The sequence below is a fragment of the Budorcas taxicolor genome, chromosome 17 (genome assembly GCF_023091745.1).
Source record: "Budorcas taxicolor isolate Tak-1 chromosome 17, Takin1.1, whole genome shotgun sequence".
Classification (NCBI taxonomy): domain Eukaryota; kingdom Metazoa; phylum Chordata; class Mammalia; order Artiodactyla; family Bovidae; genus Budorcas; species Budorcas taxicolor.
In genome coordinates, this window is record NC_068926.1 from 16,220,805 (window position 1) to 16,243,070 (window position 22,266).

General features: G+C 38.7%; 1 protein-coding gene across 1 annotated transcript in view; it reads left to right on the forward strand.

Annotated features, from left to right (window-relative positions):
- The window catches only part of INPP4B (inositol polyphosphate-4-phosphatase type II B), a 723,258-nt gene that overhangs the window by 627,092 nt on the left and 73,900 nt on the right, over nt 1–22,266 (forward strand). Inside the window, exons 18-22 of the mRNA XM_052654320.1 lie at nt 3,283–3,455; nt 4,696–4,819; nt 5,887–6,004; nt 11,433–11,573; nt 13,277–13,374. Of these exons, the coding sequence (XP_052510280.1) occupies nt 3,283–3,455; nt 4,696–4,819; nt 5,887–6,004; nt 11,433–11,573; nt 13,277–13,374 (654 nt within the window). The remainder of the gene's footprint in view (nt 1–3,282; nt 3,456–4,695; nt 4,820–5,886; nt 6,005–11,432; nt 11,574–13,276; nt 13,375–22,266) is intronic.

Below are 22,266 nucleotides of genomic sequence, written 5' to 3' on the forward strand. Positions count from 1 at the left end.
CCTTCCTGTTATGTTGCCCTCTGTGTTTCCAAGACTCGCCACAGACTCGGCAGGGAGAGTGTTTCCTGGTGTTTGGAAACCTCTCTTCTTAAAATTCCCTTCCCGGGATGGGCTTCCCTTCCCGGGACAGAGCTCCCTCCCCACCTCCTTTGTCTCTTTTTTCGTCTTTTATATTTTTTCCTACCTGTTTCTGAAGACAATGGTCTGCTTTTCTGGTTGCCTGATGACCTCTGCCAGCCTACAGAAGTTGTTTTGTGGCGTTTGCTCGGCGTTGAAATGTTCTTTTGAGGAATTTGTGAGGGAGAAAGTGGTCTTCCCGTCCTATTCCTCCACCATCTTTATGAGAAAATCTCTCTCTTTCTTTTTTAATCTCATTACATTTCTGATTAGGAATCAAATGGTTAAATTAGAGTGAAGATAGGTTTAGAAGTGACTAAAAAAATTATGCTGATGAAGAAATCTGTGAAGATTTCTTCTTTTAAAGATCTTTAAGAAAAACCATCAGCTCTGTTTAATTTGAGCTGTCACTTAGTATCTTCCCGGGGTGGTGGTGGGCGGGGAGGGGGAAGGGAATAAGTTTGTTTTCCACTTTCTGATAGAAAGAGCGTATCACACTTTTGGCGAGGTTATTGATCACTTGACACAGAATAGGATGCTAGGTGCCCAGACAACATATACCTGCTATTTGGGAACTTTGCAAATCCCTGCTGCTGCTGCTAAGTCACTTCAGTCGTGTCCGACTCTGTGTGACCCCATAGACAGCAGCCCACCAGGCTCCCCCGTCCCTGGGATTCTCCAGGCAAGAACACTGGAGTGGGTTGCCATAGTGTAAATCAGTTACCGGAATGGAGTAAGTGACCAAGTAGTTTTTCTTCAGGCTGATAAAGCAGCGCCATCTACTGCACACAGGTTTTCTTTGTGTGTTGGAGAATTCTTCAGTAGAAATTCATTTTTGCAGACCTAAACACAAAGGAAATTGGGTTTTCAGTCTGTTATCTTTTAAGATATACATCTGGGTCGATTTATTGAGATGTTTGTTTTCCACGTGTATGTGTCTGTATATTCATATTGAGAACAGTAATCAAATAATAAGAGAGTGAAAGGTAAAACAATGTAAATATGAAAACAGTATGAATATCACGTATTTCTTCTTGATGTCTCTTGATGTGTCTTTTACTCTGAAAATAAGTCTAATGTACCTCCATTTGCCCTTTTATGTCTACTAATGACATAAAAATCAATAGCTACCCGATGCCTATTTCAGTTGAACCACTGTTCATATTTTATCCTAAGCTGCCCACAAATGAGTCCTTTATTAAATGATTACAGATTTAATAGGCCTCCATTGAATTCTCTTTTCTCTAGTGTTTTTTATTCCTGTCATAACACTTAATTCTACAATATTTTAAAATAACAACTCCTAATGTTCCTAATGTATTTTGTATTACAACTTCACATAAGCATTTACATAGAGTATTAACAAGAGCACCTCTTTTTATTAAGTTCGGACCGTTAATTATCCTTTCAACCATTTTGGTTTATTCATCTAATCTATTATAGAACATAAAGTAAGTAAGTGACAGTAGATATGGTACAATAATGATATGATTTTTTTCCTCACTACCTATAACTCTTTCAAGATCTTAACTGATTATTGACCATTCACATTACTCACTCTGTAAACTGAGATGATCATATCACTTCAGATCTTGATTCATAGTTAATTTTTCAACATGCACTCATTTCTTTTCAATCATATTTGTATTGGTCATACCACTGTCAATTTATATATTAATGAAATAGCACACAGTCTGGAATTTATAATATTTGACATTTGTTAGGATTTGATTTTCAAATAGACTGAAATAGAATATAACTTGTTTCTATATCACATGCCAAAGTCATAATTATATAACTGAAACATGTTAAATTTCTAGGCATACAGAAAGCACAGATGGTTTCAGTTTTGTATCCTGATTTGAAGAAAAGCTATTCAGATTCCAAATACTGTCAAAAACTTGATTTTCTCATTCATGCCTATATGTTAAAAGGCTTTTGTTGTATTTATTCCAACTTTACTCATTTAATTAAAAACTGAATGTTTGATATGCTGTGATCTGGAGATCCAGTGATTAAAACAGAAATTTCTTGCCCTGAGTGAGTTCACTTTCTTGCAGAAGAGTGTGGGCAAGGAGCTAGGAACACAAAGGAAGTGAACCTGACCCAAATTTTAGTAAATGAGAAGGGGATTTAGGGGGGGAAATCAAGAAGACTTCCTGGAAGAGAGAAACCCTGAATTGAGTCTGCAGAGAAGATAAAGTATTTGTCAGGGAGATAAGCAAGGGAAGAATGCTCCAGGACTGCAGATGGGATTTGCAGAGACACTGAGATGAGAGAGCAGACAGGTGTGGGGAAATTTGTCTGTTCAGCTCTCCTGAGACTCAAGGCTACACATGAAAAAGTTCTGAGAGATGAGACTGGACACATAGGCAGAGAGCAGATAATGCAGGGTCTGTCATGCTTTGGGACTTTGTTCTCAATGCTTTGGTGTCTTTAAAACAGTAAGGAAATGAAAGAGTGAGTGATGGAATTCAAATTGATTAGAAAGATCCATGTAGCAAATCTGTTGAGAAAAGATTGGAGAAGGATACGCCTGGAGGAAGAGGGGTCACTTACAGAGCAGGATAGAAAGCAGTCCATGGGAAACGGATAACTGATGATGGGAAAGGGCAAAAGGAAGATGAATGTTTGATGGGTCTTTGAAACATCTAGACTGTGGTTCACCAGGCTCCTCTGTCCATGGAATTCTCCAGGCAAGAATACTGGAGGCGGTGGCCATTCCCTTCTCTGCGGGAACATCTTGACCCAGAGACAGAACTTGGGTCTCCCACATTGCAGGCAGATTCTTTACCATCTGAGCCACAGGGAAGCCCTATTATGGTGGTAGAACTAATTTCATTAGAAGGAGTCCAGGAAAACAGGTTTCCAGCAGGGGAAGAGTTTGGTGGCACCATCCACCAAGATCCAGGCAATGCACAGATTAGAGATGAGCAGAGAGGAGAGGAGTTCTTCTATAAATGAGTGAGATACTTCCAAGTGGAGAGATCCAATGGGTGGCTGGTTATAGACATCAGGAGTTCAGAGGAGAGATTGGGATTGGAAATCTTTGTAACGTCTAAGTATGGTGTAGAACATCACTGAAAATAAATAAATTGGTTCTGTCCTCCAAGACCTTCTTTAATCTCTCCATCCCACTGTTCTTATGCTCTGTCCACCCCGCAGAAGACTGGTATGAGCAGTTGTATCCCCTCATCCTTACCCTGAAGGACTGCATGGGAGAAGTGGTGAACCGAGCTAAGCAGTCCCTGACCTTCGTGCTCCTCCAGGAGCTCGCCTACAGCCTGCCCCAGTGTTTGATGCTCACGTTGAGAAGAGACATCGTCTTCAGCCAAGCAGTAGGTGCCTCTTGTTTTTGTGAGCCCAGCACACTGATGGGCTATCAGATAGTATCCTCAGTGGGGAAAGAGATCTTCTTATGATAGTCTGCTTTTTATATTATTTTTTTGGCCATACATACCGCCTGGCCTGTGGGATCCTGGTTCCCTGACCAGGGATCGAACCCATGCCCCTTGCCTTGGAAGCTTGGAGTCTCAATCACTGGACTGCCAGGAAAGTCTAGTAGTTTGCTTTTTAAGGGGATCCTTTTCTTAAGGTATTGATACCCAGCTTTTCTTATTCGTAATAGATACCTAGCTGAATAGAAACAATGCGTGAGACCATAAATATTTATTTCTGCGAAAAGGTGGCCAAGTCCCTGAAATGTCCATTGTTTCACAGGGCACAGAGTCTTTGAAGGAAAGAGTCCCTTGTCCTGTCCTCATATTATTCCTGGGGTCTCTGCACCATGCGCTGTGCAGATAGTAGCCAGGACTGGTAAAAGGGATCTGTTTGCAATCCCTTATTTCTACAGCTCCCTCATGAATTCCTGGACAGGGCCTTATAATAGTCTGTTTTGTTTTGTTTTTGTGTGTGTGTGTGGTTTATATAGAAGTTTGCCAGGCCATAGTCTTGGATGAAAGTTGGGCTATATCACCTCTGTTGCCTACACCCTACCCAGCCCATGGCAACAAGGTTGGCCTCCGTCACAATAGCTGTGCTCCCGCTCGCCTCCTGCCTGCACCCCATGATTGAGTTTTGCAGACATACACCTGGAGGGAAAGAGACAGAAGGCTGTCTTTGTAAACCATCCAGATAAAGGGAATAATTTAACCAAAATATCCCTTGTTCACTATGATTTCATGGATGACCCAGTAGTAAATGGAGCGAAGTGTCAGGCACTTTGCTCTGCCTTACACAAATCTCTCCACTATGTTCTCTCAACGACTCTGTGGAATGAGAACTATTATCTCTATTCTTCATGGGCAAAAATATTTGAGAAAGTTTTGGAAGTGTTAAGTGACTTTTTATTTTACCACCTGGTCTTTCCCTTTTCACAGTGCTGTCCTTCCCAAACCGTCCTACAGCATGGGTTTAGACATCCATGGTTTAAAAATGGATATATAAATAGTTCCAATTTTATTTGGAAATTTCTAATGAAGTCTGTGATGTCTCAAAAGTCTTATATTTTTAAATTAAAGCTCACTGACCCCAGGGATTTCTTCAGTGCTTTTCTTTTCTTTTTTCTTCTTTTTTTAGCTTGCTGGATTGGTTTGTGGTTTTATCATCAAATTGCACACAAGTCTGTATGACCCTGGCTTCCTTGAGCAGCTTCACACGGTGGGATTGATAGTACAATATGAAGGACTGCTGAGTACGTACAGTGAGTATTGCTTTAGTCCATGTTAAAATAATATCCCTATTCATAAAGCTATGCGATCCATAGATTCTTCAGTTAAACATAAAAATAAGAGGTCAACCTTTCTTGCATCAAGCATTAGAGAAAGAATATAACTTTCAGTTCTTTATATTCATTCTCCTTGTCACTGTGCTTTTACCCTCATTATGTTTTGAAAATGGAATTATAGATTACTTCACAGTGGAGTCCTGAGCAGCCATCTGGCTTTTTAAATATAAAAAGCCTTTGCCAACCTAGTTTCAATGACTGGATTTTTAAAGTCCCAAGTCTCTAATGTCTAGAACTGCCCTGTTCAATACATAGGTAGGTGTGGCAGTTGAACCCTTGAAACATATCTAGGCCAGATCAATAAGTCCTCGACATGCCCACCAGACTTCAAAGACTAGTGGAAAACAGTTTCATATTAATAATTAATGAATAATTAATCATTGTATATTGATTTACAGCTGAAATGCTGTTTGGGATATATTGGGCTAAAGGAAAACAGTATTAAAGGTAATTTCACCTTTAAAATTTTACTCTAAAAATCTGACTTCTAAGATATTTAAAAGTATGTATGTGGCTCACTTTATATTTCTTTTGCACAGGACTGATTCTTATTTAATTATCTCCTCATTAGGCTTTATTTTTTCAGGGTATTAAATATAAAGAAGCTAGCATGAGCTTAGGTCAGTGATCTTCAACGCAACCGTTTCTATTTTCTAGAAATCAAATGTCAGTCCGGCCAATGGAGAGAGATTTGCACAATACTTTGTGTCATCAAAGAATTAAAGCTTCTCTCTAGCCTTTCAGGAAAGGTATACCTCCTTCCTTCCTTCAAAGGAAATATGGACAGCTGGAGTCTATTGAAACGGTTCTGATTTCACTGATGAAAACCTTCAGACTCAGGCAAATGTCCTTAGAATGGATTCACTGCATTCAGGAACTCATTCACTAAATTGTTAGAACAAATTCTAGCAGGGAGGCGGAGTACAAAGTGACATTCTCTTCAAATAGTATGTTTGTAACTAGGTTCCTTTGCCCTTGCTTAGGTGAGGAAATTGGAATGCTGGAGGACATGGCCGTTGGTATTTCGGATTTGAAAAAAGTCGCATTTAAAATAATTGAAGCCACATCCAATGATGTCTTGCCAGTTATAACAGGAAGGCGGTAAGTGGTGCCCATTTCCTAAAGACCAAGCTTTGTTAGATGTTTTTTACTACCCCCTGACAACAGAGCCAAGGAGAATTAAGATTTGGCTTGGAAATGTTTCTTTTGTTCTCTTTTCCTTTTTTGAATGAGAAATAAGTGTAGGTGACATGACAGAGGAAGATACTGAAAAACTCCTAGAGGTTTCATGGATGTTTATAAATTGCACTATAGTGAAATAAATAGGATAATGTTCCCCCGTGAAATGTGAGGAATTCAAAGTAATAGCAAGCATGAGAAAAAACATTTTTCTTTTTATTACTATCTACTCTAAAGCTCTGGATGTTTTTACTTTTGCTGGAATCATTTGGTTAATAGTGTCATAATTCTTGAGATGACTTGATATTAAATCTGCTAAAAGCAGCAACATTTTAGAAAAGACGTATTTCTATGTCAGGGGCATATGCCTCCATTTTTCTTAATTATTTTTGACAATTCACTGTCAGACTGAGATTTCCAAGAACAGTTTTAAATAAATAGCTTTGAAGGTCATTGTATGATGGGCAAAATATCAAATAATTAAGAAAAATGATGGTGTATAGAATAGACCTCCAATAGAAGAATTAACATCCTATGGATAAATTATTTCAGATAGAAGTCCTCGAAATTTTAACCATTCTGGCATTAGCACTTTTAAATGCTGCATGAAGATACTTGAAATTTAAAGCTTTCTCAAATCAGAGTGAAAAAAAAAATGAATTTTCTAAGGAGAGCCCTTTTCATGCCAGAGAGAAATGAAGAGACTTAGGTATGAAATATAAAAATTCAAACTAAACTTGTTTTCTTTCTATAATAAACATAATTATTTAAACTTTTGTGTAAAGAATGCCCAGAAATCCATGGTTGATTGAAAGGTAACTCTAATATATAAAGAAAAAACACATCCCTTTAAAACTAAGTATCTCAACTGCAGCCTAATGCTTAATTTGCCATTCACTGGAAGAAAAAGGAATAAAATTGCTCATATACATGCCTAGAAAACAGTGCCACCTTGTATTACTATGAAGATTATTAGCAAAAAAGTGGGAAACTGATACTTTTATCACAATTTATAACCGAAGCTTACCAGGCCATTTGCTATAGGCAGAGTGCAGATGTTTTTTTCTGAGGGAGTTCTTTAGACTGTCTTTAAATTCAAAAGCTATCATATGGATGGGAATGAAACTGGAATGGCAAAGTGAGCAGCTTGGCAATTTTTTTCTCCAGAAAGCAACATTATAATTGGACAGAATTTTCTAAAGCAACCATCGTACGACTAAGAACTAAATTTGTGCACAAATTTAGAAGTACTTATTCGTGAAAAACTGGTGTACATTGGATAAGTCAGTAGGAGTTTGTGGCGTTTTTGTCGAGTTGCTCCCATCATTCCCAGCTCTGTCAGCACAGTTTTGTGAGGGCAAAGCAGGCCATAAAATCTGGCAGTCTCCTGCCAGAGGGGGCTGACTTGGTTTGGACCAGAGAAGAAAAAGAATAAAGCACACTCTTGAAAAGTTGTTAGAAACAATGGTGACTAGATAACCATTCACAATAGCATCAAATAGAATAACTACATCAGACTAAATTTAATAAAGGACTCTAAGAAATGGCAACCCACTCCAGTATTCTTGCCTGGAAAATCCCATGGACAGGGGAGCCTGGTGGGTTGCGGTCCATGGGGTTTCGGGGAGTTGGACACGACTGAGCTCGCACACCACACCTGATAGCTAAGTTGTTAAAGAATCCTCCTGCAGTGCAGGAGACCCCGGTTTGATTCCTGGGTGGGGAAGATCCACTGGAAGAGGGATAGGCTACCCACTCCAGTATTCTTAGGCTTCCCTTGTGGCTCAGCTGATAAAAAATCTGCTGCAATGCGGGAGACCTGGGTTCAATCTCTGGATTGGAAAGATCCCCTGGAGAAGGGAAAGGCTACCCACTCCAGTATTCTAGCCTGGAGAATTGCACTGACTGTATAATCCATGGAGTTGCAAAGAGGTGGGCACGACTGAGCAACTTTGACGAAGAATTGGAAACAGAACACGCAAAATAATGCTTGGAGAAATTAATACGATCCAATAAATGAAAAGACAGTCCGTGTTCACAGACCTGGAATCCTCATTCATTATTGGTGGTAATGCCACTTTGGAAACAATTTGGCAGTTGCTGAAAAAGTTAACCTAAAATTGCTATGTGACTCATCAGTATATTCCCAAGAGGAAATGTCCACACAAAACTAGTAGTATTTTTCAGAACACAAGTAGCCAAAATCGTGAAGTAATCAAGTGTTCATCAACTGGAATGCACAGACAAAATGTGGTATACCTAAGCAACAGAACACTATTCAGCATGCTACTAACACATGCTGTGACACACGTGACTGAAAAATGATGCTAAATGAGAAAAGCCAGACACAAAGGACTATATGTTGCATGATTCTTTTTATATGAAACGTAGAAAAGTAAGATCTGTAGAGACATAGAAATACATCACTTGTTTCTTGGGGCTGACTATGGGGTTGGGGTTTGAATGCAAACAGTCAAAGGAGATTTTTTTAAGGCAGTGGAAATGTTCTGAAAGTGAATTATGGTCGTGATTGCACAACTCTATAAATCTGCGAAAACTCTGAGTTATATACTTAAAACAATGAGCTTATGTCAATTATATTTTAATGGAGTGACAAAACATAGGCAGAACACTCCGACATAAATCGCAGCAATGTTTGTTTGGATCCGTCTCTGAGTGCAATGGAAATAAATGCAAAAATAAACAAATGGAACCTAATTAAACTCAAAAGCCTTTACTCAGCAAAGGAAACCATAAACAAAACAAAAAGACTACCAATGGGATGGGAGAAAATGATGCAACTGACAGGGGATTAATTTCCAAAATATACAAACAGCTTATACAGCTCAATATAAAACACACTCAAAAATAACTTGATCAAAAAAAAAAAAATTGTGCAATAAACCTAAATAGGCATTTCTCCAAAGAAGACATACATTTGGCCAACAGACACATGAAAAGATGTTCAACATTGCTAATTATTTTGTTGTTCAGTCACTCAGTTGTGTCCAACTCTTTGCAACCCCATGGACTACAGTGTGCCAGGCTTCCCTGTCCTTCACCATAATTGCTAATTATTAGAGAAATGCAAATCAAAACTACCAAGAGGTGTCCCCTCACACCAATCAGAATGGCCACCATCAAAAACTAAAAATAGTAAACACTGGAGAGGTTTGTGGTGAAATGGGAACCCTCCTACACTGTTGGTGGGAACGTTAGTTGGAAAATGGGATGAAGGTTTCTTAAAAACTAAAAATAAAGTTAACATATGATCCAACAATCCCACCCTAGGAAAAACAAAAACTGTAATTCAAAAAGATTCATACACCCTGATGTTTGTAGCAGCACTATTTACAAAAGCCAAAACACGAAAGCAACTTACATGCCCAATGAAAGATGAATGGATAAAGACTGAGGTGTGTATGTATATACATATATACACACATATATACAAAATGGAATATGACTCAGCCATAAAAAAGAATGAAATAATGCCATTGGCGGCAGCATAGATGGGCCTAGAGATTATCATACTAAGTGAAGCAAGTCATACAAAGACAAGCGTCATGTGATATCACTATATGCAAGATCGAAAAATAATACAATGTAGTCATTTAAAAAGCATAAGTAGAAAGTAAACATGGTTACTAAAGGGGAAAGTAAAAGTGTTAGTTGCTCAGTCGTGTTCGACTTTTTGTGACCCCGTGGACTGTAGTCCACCAGGCTCCTCTCCTCTGTCCATGGAGTTCTCTAGGCAAGAATACTGGAGTGGGTTGCCATTGCTTTCTCTAGGTGATCTTCCTGACACAGGAATTGAGCCTGGGTCTCCTGCATTTCAGGTAGATTCTCTACCATCTGAGCCACCAGGGCAAGTGGCTTCCCACTCCAGTATTCTTGGGGTTTCCCTGGTGGCTCAGATGATGAAGAATCTGCCTGAAATGCAGGAGATTCAGGTTTGATCCCTGGGTTGGGAAGATCCGCTGAAAAAGGGAATGGCTACCACACCAAAGGAGAATGGGAGGATAAATTAGGAGTATGGGATTAGCAGATACACAATACTATGTTTAAAATAGATAAACAAGGACCTACTTGATAGTACAGTGAACTATATTCAAAACCTTATAATAACCTATAATGGAAAAGAATCTGAAAAAATGTGTGTGTGTATAACTGTATCACTTTGCTATACATCTGAAACTAACACAATGTTGTAAATCAAGTATGCTTCAATTTTTAAAAAAGCTATCATAAAGTGTATAATGTTTCACCTTCAGAGCAATCTATAAGTTTGCAGAGCAGACTTTACCCATTGAATCGTCTCATATTCCAGAAAATTTTGAAATGAGTAAATATCAGCTGTCTATTAGCCAGTCTATTGTAAAGGACACTGAAAGCAATTTTAAAAAGAAAAATAAAATGTCCATCCATCTGAGGGTAGTGCTAACATCCCGGCTTGCTGAATGGATGGTATTTCCCAGTTCTCTCGTTCAAAGCTGAGGTGAAAAACTCTGGCAGTCGAGGATTCAGAGTAAGCATCAGTATTATTATACTAGAGAAACTGAGAAGATTTTCACAGAGACCCGCCAATTCTCCTGTTCTTCCATATGCCATATACGTATTACAACACTAGCGCTCTGTATGGTTCAGGAAACACACAGACTTTCCTTAATTCCAGGTGAAACTTGACATTTCTTTGCTCAGTTCACACTGGATCAAAAGATACTACATTTCAGAATATATAAGCCTCTATTCTTCTTGACCTTATTTTGTGAATCCTAACTTAAATCTTCAACACTAAACATTAGGGGTAATTTTTAATGGAAATTTCCAATGAAAAAATGCTCCCATGATAATGTGGAGAAATGATCAGGAATCACCAAAGGTTACATCTTAAATAATAAACCTATTGCATTTCTATCAGTCTATCACAAACAGTTAGGCTGTGCTAAAAATATTATAAATGATTTTGTTCATTAGTTTCACTTTATTGGAAATCCGTTATTGCTTTTCTTATCACTGAGACTTGGTTTTAAAATAATTACATCAAGAAAACAAATATTGATGCTCTTATGCACATGGTATATGAACATGCACTAAATGTTCTTCCTCTTCTAAAACAACTCAGAGTAAGAGAAGCAAATGTGAACACTTCTTTATGCCAAGTCATTTAATAGTAAAGTGAATGAAATGATTATCAAATGAATTGATAGTAGAAAATAAACAAATAGCAGCCAAAAACCCGAATCAGTGCTTTATTCCGGCTGTTTTGTTGTTTCTTTTCAATGACTCTAAAGTAGTAAAATCGAGTGAAATACGGCAGCGCTGCATCTCTTTGTCCCCCTCTCTCCAGTGAACACTACGTGGTGGAGGTGAAGGTTCCAGCAAGAATGTTTGAGTCACTGCCTCTGCAGATTAAAGAAGGACAGTTGCTTCACGTGCATCCAGTACTTTTTAACGTTGGGATCAATGAACAGCAAACTCTTGCTGAGAGGTAAGGTTCAGATATAAGATGGGTTCTTTTTTTTTTTAATGTTATGAATATGCTGAGTAAGTCCACATGTTCCTGTACATAGACACTGGATTCATGGGTAACATTTTCCTTTCATCCACACTAAGTTACTTGATATAGCGGACAGAATTATTCATATTTAAGGATTCCTGGCTCATATCAAATTTAAATGTTATAAAATAATAAGGAAAATATTGGTGTCAATACCAAAATATTCACATGGGTTAGCTTTTTTCATGTTTCCAAATACCTATGTGTGTGTATCAAATTTTAGAATTGTTTTATGCTCACATGTATTTCACCATTGTAAACTCTACTAATTGTGTCAAAATTTTCTGGACCTAAAACATATTATCCTTTCCTTTGTTTTATTTAATAAAATAATTGTTATTGGAGGATGCCAGTACATCCTTTCATAATAGTTAACTCAGTTAAATGACAGATGATTTTATGTGAGTTCATAAGTAATTGTAACAAACCATTTTTTAGCAGATAAAGGAATTAACTTGAGCATCTCATATGGTTCACATGTAGAGATTATCAAGAACAGATAAGAGATAAGGTTCACAGAATACATTTTTAAAAGATTCTCTAAAACTTCTTAGAGAAACAAGTTACTGTCTTGCTGTAAAGCCTGGCTGAAAATGCTCCCCAAAGCTAAACTTTTGGAGAGTATTTAAAATGCTTCCTTATCTATAATTTAGTCTCTCTATATATATCTCCCACTGCTGCTGCTAAGTTGCTTCAGTCGTGTCCAACTCTGTGCGACCCCATAGACGGCAGCCCACCAGGCTCCCCCATCCCTATGATTCTCCAGGCAAGAATACTTGAGAAGGTTGCCATTTCCTTCTCCAATGCATAAAGTGAAAAGTGAAAGGGCAGTCACTCAGTCATGTCCGACTCTTCACGACCCCATGGACTGCAGCCTACCAGGCTCCTCCGTCCATTGGATTTTCCAGGCAAGAGTACTGGAGTGGGGTGCCATTGCCCTCTCCATATATCTCCTACCCCCATAGTTAGCTAGTGTGTTCTTTGCCATGATTGTTAAGAATGTTTTAATCCTTTACTGTTGTTTTTTAACTAAACTAAAAAACCACTACATTTATAGTCCTCTTGAGAAGAGAGCAGAAGAGCACCAGTACAGAGGCTGGCGTCCTTCATGGTGTGGACCGAAAAATATAGTTCACAGAAGTGAGCTCGTCCCTGGGAGAGTGGAGGGCCCTACATGTGCCTGCAGCAGTGTGTTTAAGGCTATATGCAGCTCAGTGTCTGGTCCTGGTCTTCTAGACCTCTCCTCAAGCTATCATTAGTGAAGAGGAAGATTGGAGGGATAAAAAGAGAGGGAAGAGTTTCTGTGTCTTTAGAGATACAGCTCTGCAGAAATGGAGAAACTAACTTGGACAGAGTGTCAGTTATGCAGAGGCATGGGGTTAGTGTTTTAGATTTATTTCATTCAGGTTCACATACGATGATTGTAAGAATACTTTGGTATGTCAAAAAAGATTGATGGAATCAGGGCCAGTGGAAATTGGAATATGTTAGCGATCACCATTATGCAATGTTGTTTCAAAAAACAGACTCCTCCCTTGCAAAACTGTTACCATCTATTTAAAAAAGAAAGATAAAAAAGTTACTTTGGGGTCCTGTTTTATAAACCATAATTATTCTCTTTTTTCTATATTTAGGTTTGGAGATGTCTCTTTGCAAGAAAGTATTAATCAGGAAAATTTTGAACTCCTTAAAGAGTATTACACAGTATTTATGGAAAAGATGCCTCCTGATTGTAAGTACGCAAGTTACCAAAAAAAAAAAAAAACCCACAACAATAATAATTTCTTGATTAATAATTCTTTGGGAGAGGAAAGGTCAATGGAAGAAAAAAGCATGGGGTGGGAATGTGAGAGTGATTTTGAAATTGTTTGCGCCAAAGAGACTGATTGCAAAGGTGGCCTCGCAGACACCTGCCTCGTTATTCTGATTGCATTCAAGTGTGTCCTGCTGCTCATATTAGGACATTAATTTCAATGCCCTGGGAAAGTGCCAAGAAGTTAAAAATAAGGAATTCATAATTAGAAATCTCAATTGAATCCAACAGAAAGTTTGTAGGATTCTTAACTACATAAAACACTTTAACACAGATTTAGGTTTCTGATGTACAGTCTACGTCAGATATACCTCTAGCACATATATGTGAGTGTATTGTTCTTCAGTTGCTCAAGTTGTGTCCGACTCTTTTCGACTCCATGGACTGCAGCACGCCAGGCTTCCCTGCCCTTCACCACCTCCCGGAGCTTGCTCAAACGCATGTCCATTGAGTCGGTGATGCCATCCAACCATCTCATCCTCTGCCCTCCCCTTCTCCTCCTGCCTTCTATCTTTCCCAGCATCAGGATCTATGTGTGTGAATGTTTATATATACTCCTATATATATAAATCAGAACATAAATTTTGCAAGTAATTAAAAGTGATATAAATTAAGGCACAAATTATTGAACATGCTTATTGCAATGTTTATGTGAACATGTTAGGGTATAAGTCTATAGAAATATGTCTTACATTTTGTTTTCTGTTTTGTTTTGGGCCATTGTTCAGTACTGCCATCTTTTTGAGCAATCCAAAATCACAGATTCAAGAATGCATTTGGAGCTCTTCCATAAGTACTATACGTAAATAAGTTGAGATACTTAGATAGTCACAATAAGAAACTAGGTTTTAATAAAGTAGGAAATATCGTTACCAAAAGCTGTAATTAAAGTCTGCCTGTCATCTATCTGCTGGCAATTTGTTCACTGATCTGTATTCTGATACTTAGTTTGAAATAGCTTAGGTAGCAGAGTATTTAGGTCTCTTTATAACACAGTGATTTTACTTCAGAATATTATACTGGCATAAGCATATCCATGTATGTATCCTTAGAAAATTTTACTGCTGTTTTTATGTTTTATTTCACATAAGATATTTTTAATGCCAAAATGAAATTAAGTACAGAGGGATTCTTTGGCAGTCAGCATACTTATGAATTTCAGATTTGTAAATTACTTGGAAGGTTAATAATATAAATAAAACTATCTTGCTTTAGTAATTACTGGGAAAAGTTTATTATAACTTGGATGTTGCTGGATAATTCTCTCACAGTTACTTGTAATTTGGAAGTCATTCCTAGAATTTTTATAGACAACTTGATTTCTATTTATAGGGGTCTTTTCAAAGTGAGATCCCTGTACCTGCAGCATCAGTATCACCTGGGAAATTGTTATCAATGCAAATACTCAGGCCCCTCTGCAGATCTATTGCGCTTGCCCTGCAGTCTGTTTTAATAAGGCTTCCAGATGATTTCTGACCCATACTAATGTTTGAGAACCAGTGCTATATCATCTCTACTCAAACACACATTATAGGTTGTTTGATGAAGTCTTTGAAAGATTTTAATACCATATACATAAACAACTATGCACTCCAAAAAAGAAATATGTATAAATAATTGTTGAAGTATTTCTCAGATAGGAAATACAAAGTAATCCCTACATTCAATTCATTTAAACTCTTCATGGGAGTGTAAGCTTTAAAAATTTGAAGAACATGAGATCTCATATGATGTATTGCTAATTTAAAGAACAGTTTTAGAAACATATAAATATATTTCATGCTTGAAAACAGGCTGGACTTTTGCATCAAATCAGTTTTATTTCATTAGTTGAAATAAATTGTCTTAACATACTGAATTTTTCTGATATTTTGTTTCCTGTTACGTCAGCATATTTTTGAGACAGCACTACATAGATTTGGTGCAGAATGAAGGTGTGACATGACTGTGGTTATTTTTCGTAACAAAAGTCTGAACCATATCTATGAAATTATACTGACATATATAGGATTATTCCTCATGCAGAAATATTGTAACCCAAAGCATCACTGGATTGCACTCCATTCAAGGAAGAACCAAAAAGCTTTATTAAGAGTGGGAATAAAGGTTAGGCTATTTGTTAAGGAGGAAAAAATTTCTTTGTGAGATCATATACCTAATCCATATAATCTACTATTTTTCTTTCATAGTGAAATCAAGGGATAATTTGTAGTAGTGTAAAAAGGATAAGTTAACCTCTAACCATAGTACTTTCACTTATTCATCCATTTTGGATATCCTATCCATCAATTTACTTACCATGGTTTTTTTTATTATTTATGAGCTAGTCAAATTCTATTAGTTCAGAAAACGAAGATCATGGCATCTGGTCCCATCACTTCATGGGAAATAGATGGGGAAACTGTGGAAACAGTGTCAGACTTTATTTTTTGGGGCTCCAAAATCACTGCAGATGGTGACTGCAGCCATGAAATTAGAAGACGCTTACTCCCTGGAAGAAAAGTTATGACCAACCTAGATAGCATATTCAAAAGCAGAGACATTACTTTGCCCACTAAGGTCCATCTAGTCCAGGCTGTGGTTTTCCCAGTGGTCATGTATGGATGTGAGAGTTGGACTGTGAAGAAGGCTGAGTGCCGAAGAATTGATGCTTTTGAACTGTGGTATTGGAGAAGACTCTTGAGAGACCCTTGGACTGCAAGGAGATCCAACCAGTCCATTCTAAAGGAGATCAGTCCTGGGTGTTCTTTGGAAGGAGTGATGCTAAAGCTGAAACTCCAGTACTTTGGCCACCTTATGCGAAGAGTCGACTCATTGGAAAAGTCTCTGATGCTGGGAGGGATTGGGGGCAGGAGGAGAAAGGGACGACAGAGGATGAGATGGCTGGATGGCATCACGGACTTGATGGACGTGAGTCTGAGTGAACTCCGAGAGTTGGTGATGGACAGGGAGGCCTGGCGTGCTGCGATTCATGGGGTCGCAAAGAGTCGGACACGACTGAGTGACTGAACTGAAACTGAAACTGAAATAAAAACTTTCCTTTGTATCCCAAAAGACTTTTTTTTTTTTTAAATTTAGGGATGTCCCCTAGTTTTGCAATATCAGGAGTTAATGAATAAGTCATTTTAGCCAAATTTTCACTTTCAATCAAGCAGTTACCATCCTTTTACTTTTCTTATACTTAAGTTTTGTGGTCTAAAACATTGATTCTTCCCCCAGATATTCTCCAAGTCTGTTAAATATGTAGTAGGTTCAGTTGATAGTCTCAATTCAGCAGTCTACACATGCAGAATCCTTTTGTCCTAATAGTTCTATCAGCTGTACTGATAGGACACACACCCCTTAGGAGTTTTTAGTGGGGAGAGGAGTAAAGTTAAAGTTTCCAGACAACAGAACTCCATTTCCTTTCAGTGTGTTCAGCATAGTCTGGTGATTTATAGACTAATCTATTTGAAAGTCTCAAGTTCATTTGGAAGAAATCATCAAATTCAAGAATTACTATCCTCCAACTCCATCTTCTTTGCATCTGCAGAAGGACCATTAGTGAAAGGCTTGGAATAGCCTCTCTCTGTATCTCTCTCAGTCTCTGTCTTTCTGTCTCTCTCAGCAGATTCATGGAATCTAGAGCTGTACATATACGTGTATGCATGGATGTACAGTTAGATATATATGTATGTTTTCTGCAAAATTTACAGGAAAGGAATCACCCATTCTTGGCTTCCTCCTCCTCTGTAACAGGCACTTCCCAGCTCTAGATCCCATGAATCTGCCAAGAGAGAGAGGCCATTCTCACCTACCGAGTATTCCACTAATGGAATACATACATGTATATATGTGTATATACATTTGTGTACATATGTATATGTGTATACATCTATATGTATGAATGTGTGTGTGTATATATATATTAATATATATAAATATATATATTTATCTGAGGTTGGTATCAGGCAGAGCTGTTGATGGCTGAGAGGTCTGTGCTGTGTCTGGGTACCTTGTGCTGGGGATTTCTCCCTTCCCATTTTCCTGGCTTAGCGATGCATCTTTCAGACAGTTGTTCTTGCTGCCTTGACTCTAAGGCACAGTAAATCATCAGGGGCTACTTTCCCTTAGGCCCTGCCTGTGATAGTCGCTGGCCCCTTTGATCAACTAGGGAAACTCCCCTGGGGCAGGTATGAGTGTTTCTCTCTCCCTGGCTCTGATCTTCCAGGTGGGTTTGATGAGCTCAGAAACCTTTCAAGGCCCCTTTCATACCTTACCAAAAGCATTAAGACACTTAAGTGGTGGGTTAGCAAAATAAAATAAAGTACTGCTGTAAATCGCTGGCACAAACTGCTCAGTGATTTACAGTAACTATCTCATCTCACGTGATTCGAGGCCCCTGAGTGAGTTTCATGGAAGGAGCAGATGAAATGCTTTCTTTTCCCTTTAAATGAGGACTGACCAAGTGTCAATTTGTAATCTCCAATCTCCCATTTCTCTCTTTGATAATAACACCCTTCTCTTGTCTTTTTGCCTAAGCAAAGGAGAAGGATGTTTTCATGCAGTTCTATTGGAGCGCTGCCATTTATTGGTCCCTGTGTGAGTGCTTTAAAGGATAGGCTGTTCTAGCTTATGAGCTTAGAAGGGGGATCAGGCAGGGCCTTTAGTGAGCTGATGTCAACTACCTCCACAGTATTTGATATCCCTGTCTTACAAAAAGTATTTCATCAACTGTAATATAACGATTGCACAAAATATTTTTTAGAACAAATCTTAGGTTGGTGATGAGGGTAAGTAAAATATTGTTGTTATATTTCATCCTGTATTTTTTTTGGCTGTGGTTGCTGTAAGCCTCCCATTCAATTTAGCAGACATTGTTCAAGACCATATCATGTGTAAGACTCTGTGCCTATTGCTATGGATGGTGAAAGATAAAAGACTCTGCCCCTAGTAGCTTACCCTTTCAAGACTCGGCATGATCAGGGAATCATGTACCTTAACTCTAAATCTCTTTGCTCAGTCATGTCTGACTCTTTGTGACCCCGTGGACTGTAGCCCACCAGGGTCCTCTGTCCATAGGATTCTCTAGACAAGAATACTGGAGTGGGTTGCCATGCCCCCCTCCAGGGGATCTTCCCAACCCAGGGATCGAACCCAGGTCTCCCGCATTGCAGGCGGATTCTTAACTGTCTGAGCCACCAGGGAAGCCCTCTTCCCAGAATACTAGTTGCTCTTTTTTCGTATTGATCCTTCCTGTGAATAATTTATGTTTGCTTTTGTTGCTATTGTTGTCCAAAAAGTGTTAGTTTCTCTTTGGTCATTTCTGACATTCATCATGTGGTCATGAATTGCCACAGGCTTTACTTCTGCATGGGGAGAAAGAGAAGCGCCTCTGCGTTCTCTCCATCTTCAGAAATAAGAGAACTGGATTGTTATTGTCCAGTCGTTAAGTCGTGTCCAACTCCTGGTGACCCCATGGACCATAGTACTGATATTTTATAGAGAGTTAATTTTAGAGGAATTGTTTAAATAATTTTCTACATATTCCATGTAGGAAATGAGAAAACATACATGATAGGAGGAGATTACCTGCAATATAGGGAAAGAAGGACTAAGGAACCCACAACAAAATGGAGAAATGTTTAGATTCAGGGTCATCGAGCATCACTGTAGCTAAATGAAAAGAATATCAACTAGGAGAATGTGAGTAAGAATAACAATTGTGGGGACTTCTCTGGTGGCCCAGTGGTTAAGAAATCTGCCTTGCAATACAAGGGACACAGGTTCCATCCCTGGTCGAGGAACTAAGATCCCTCAGTAGCGACCACTACTGAGCCCATGCATCACGGCTAGAGAGAAGCCGCTGTGCTACAGCAAAAGATCACACATGCTGAAACTAAGCCCCTATGCAGCCAAATAAATGAATGAATAAAGAACTTCAAAATTAGAATAAGAATGTGTTGTTGAAGGAAGAAGAATGAGAATTAAAGAGTAGCTGTTGGATTTGGTGGTTAAGAGTATTTGATGATGTCTGATGGAGTAGTTTTAATAAAAGCATAGGTTGAAACCACATCACAAACATTCAGGCAGAGAACGCATGATGTACAAGTAAAGAAACAGAGAAAAAGCCACCCTCAGGAAACTTAAAGTGAATGCAAAGAAGAGAAATGAAAAAGTAGGCTAAAAGCAAGAGTTGAGTGAAAAGGTTTCTCTTTCTTTTTTTCTCTTTTATTTAGTTTCCTAAGAAAAACAAAATATAAAGGACAGATAGAATTGCCGAGGGTAAGCAGGTAAACACATGCCCTTGACCACCCTATCTGGAGGTTCTGTGGAGGAGTACATGGTAAGGCCTCTGGAACTGACCAGAAGGCCTGCAAAGGGCCCTGAGAGAGAGCAGAGAACAGGCTTCCCATAGAATGCAAAGTCAGAACCCTCAGTGAAAGGGAAAGAGTAGTATTCTGGTTTTTCGAAAAAGAAAGCTGCCCTGCCTGGCTGAAGCCCTTTAACACCTGAAGAATTCTAGCCAAAGGTCCCAGATAATTCTGTAAGTTTGATGTTCGGAGTGTAAATGGTTTGAAAGGAGTCCAAAGAGCAGTTCTGGCTTGGTCTTTACACCCCTGCTGGTCCACCAATGTCATCAGATCTGCCATGGTCCTTTGATGGCTTCGGAGGAAAAATCCTCGAGAAAAGATTTTGTTCACATCCACCATGCTGCTGCTACTGCGGCTGCTAAGTCACTTCAGTCTTGTCTGACTCTGTGCCACCCCGTAGACGGCAGCACACAAGGCTCCACCATCCCTGGGATTCTCCAGGCAAGAACACTGGAGTGGGTTGCCATTTCCTTCTCCAGTGCATGCATGCATGCTAAGTCGCTTCAGTCGTGTCCGACCCTGTGTGACCCCATGGACAGCAGCCCACCAGGCTTCTCTGTATACGGGATTCTCTAGGCGAGAATACTGGAGTGGGTTGCCATTTTCTTCTCCACACATCCACCATACTAACTTTCAAAATCAGATCAATCATGGTTTTCATTGTTATCTTACCGAGCTCTTTAAAATAATTTATAGTTAATTACTTAACTATAATTTTTTTTTAATTTTTATTTTTACTTTATTTTACTTTACAATACTGTATTGGTTTTGCCATACATTGGCATGAATCCACCATGGGTGTACATGCATTCCCAAACATGAACCCCCCTCCCACCTCCCTCCCCATAATATCTCTCTGGGTCATCTCCGTGCACCAGCCCCAAGCATGCTGTATCCTGCATCGGACATAGCCGTACAGGAATGCCACACATTCCAATGCTCACTTTTGCTGAGCTAAGATTTGGTTAACAAGGTGCAATTTACTGATTTTTGTTCCTTTGAATTTATATTTTCAGTTAACATTTTTTGTTTTTAGTTTTTCAATTTATCTTACCTCTCACTTAAAAATAAAGGAGCAAAGCTGTTCAGTTAAGGATAAAATTAGAAAGAAAATTATTATAGATATTAAAACTCAAAATAATGTGAAATATTAAAAGAAAAAAAGTAATAGGACCCTATTGGGATAAGAAAAACCTTCAAATGAGAGAATTTCCCAGAAACAAATGAAAAAGAAAAACTTGACTGTGAATACAGTGTTGAATATCTAAAAGTGGCTTTTGTTAGATCAGAGAATGAATCAACTCACCCCTTAACATCTCATACTTTGTCTTTTTAAAGTATTGCCATTGAGGGACTTCTGTGGCAGTCTAGTGGTTAAGACTTAGCCTCCAACGCAGAGAGTACGGGTTTGATCCCTAGTTGGGGATTTAAGACCCCACATGCCTCGGGGTAAAAAAACCAAAACGTAAAAAAGAAACAGTATTGTAACAAATTCAATATAGACTTTAAAAATGGTCTACATCAAGAAAAATATCTTTAAAAAAAGAAAATATCGTCTTTGAAAATTTCACCAGTTTTCAAACTTAACATATCTCTCTAGTAAATCAAGATAAATTTTCTAGAACAAGTATGTGGTAATAGTTTCCTGAATGATAATATTGGATTTGTTTCTAGAAGAAAGGAAAAGACTGGAACCACTAAGATATCATTCGTAATTGTACTTTGTGTGAAATGAGTTTACAAACGGATACACTTCAGATTATTGCTGAAAAAGAACTAACTACAATGTTTATAGCACATATTGTTCCCTGAAAGAAATCAGCCCTAGGTCTTCGCAGACGTCTTTAGCCTGTCACCCTGTTGGATTCTCCACACTGTTGGAAGCCAGGGAGTGTGGTGAGCAGTCCCTGTCACATGCTAACAACAGGTATCTTGTGTTACAAATGGATAAAGTCAAGGAGCCACTTATAAATCAGTTCTTGGAATAGTGGACATGTATCAGAGAGAAGAGTTGTACCACATTTGCTCTGTTTATCAGTGAAAATTAAGGCTGCTTAAATGGATATTTTCTTCAGTTAGTGGTTATTTTATGAGCTCTGTTGCAGACCAGAAAGTGTGTGATGAAATCAATACTGACAGCATCAGCTCTGTGTGCTGGGTCGACAGGCGATGCTCCATAAGCAAAGAAAGCTGCCTCTGAATATTCATCCGCTTACTGCTTACAGTTGGAACCCACGTATATTGATGCACACAACATGGCTTGCTGTCACTATGAGTGGGAACATGTTGCCTTCACTTCGTAGAATAAGCTATGGTGGGTGTTTCTTGTCCCTGCTCTTCCGAGCTCTCTGCCCTTAGACTACCACCTAAACTGAGCCTGGCCTCCAGTCCTTGGGCTTCCCAATGGCTCCTTGGCAAAGAATCTGCCTACAATGCAGGAGGCATGGGAGACACAGGT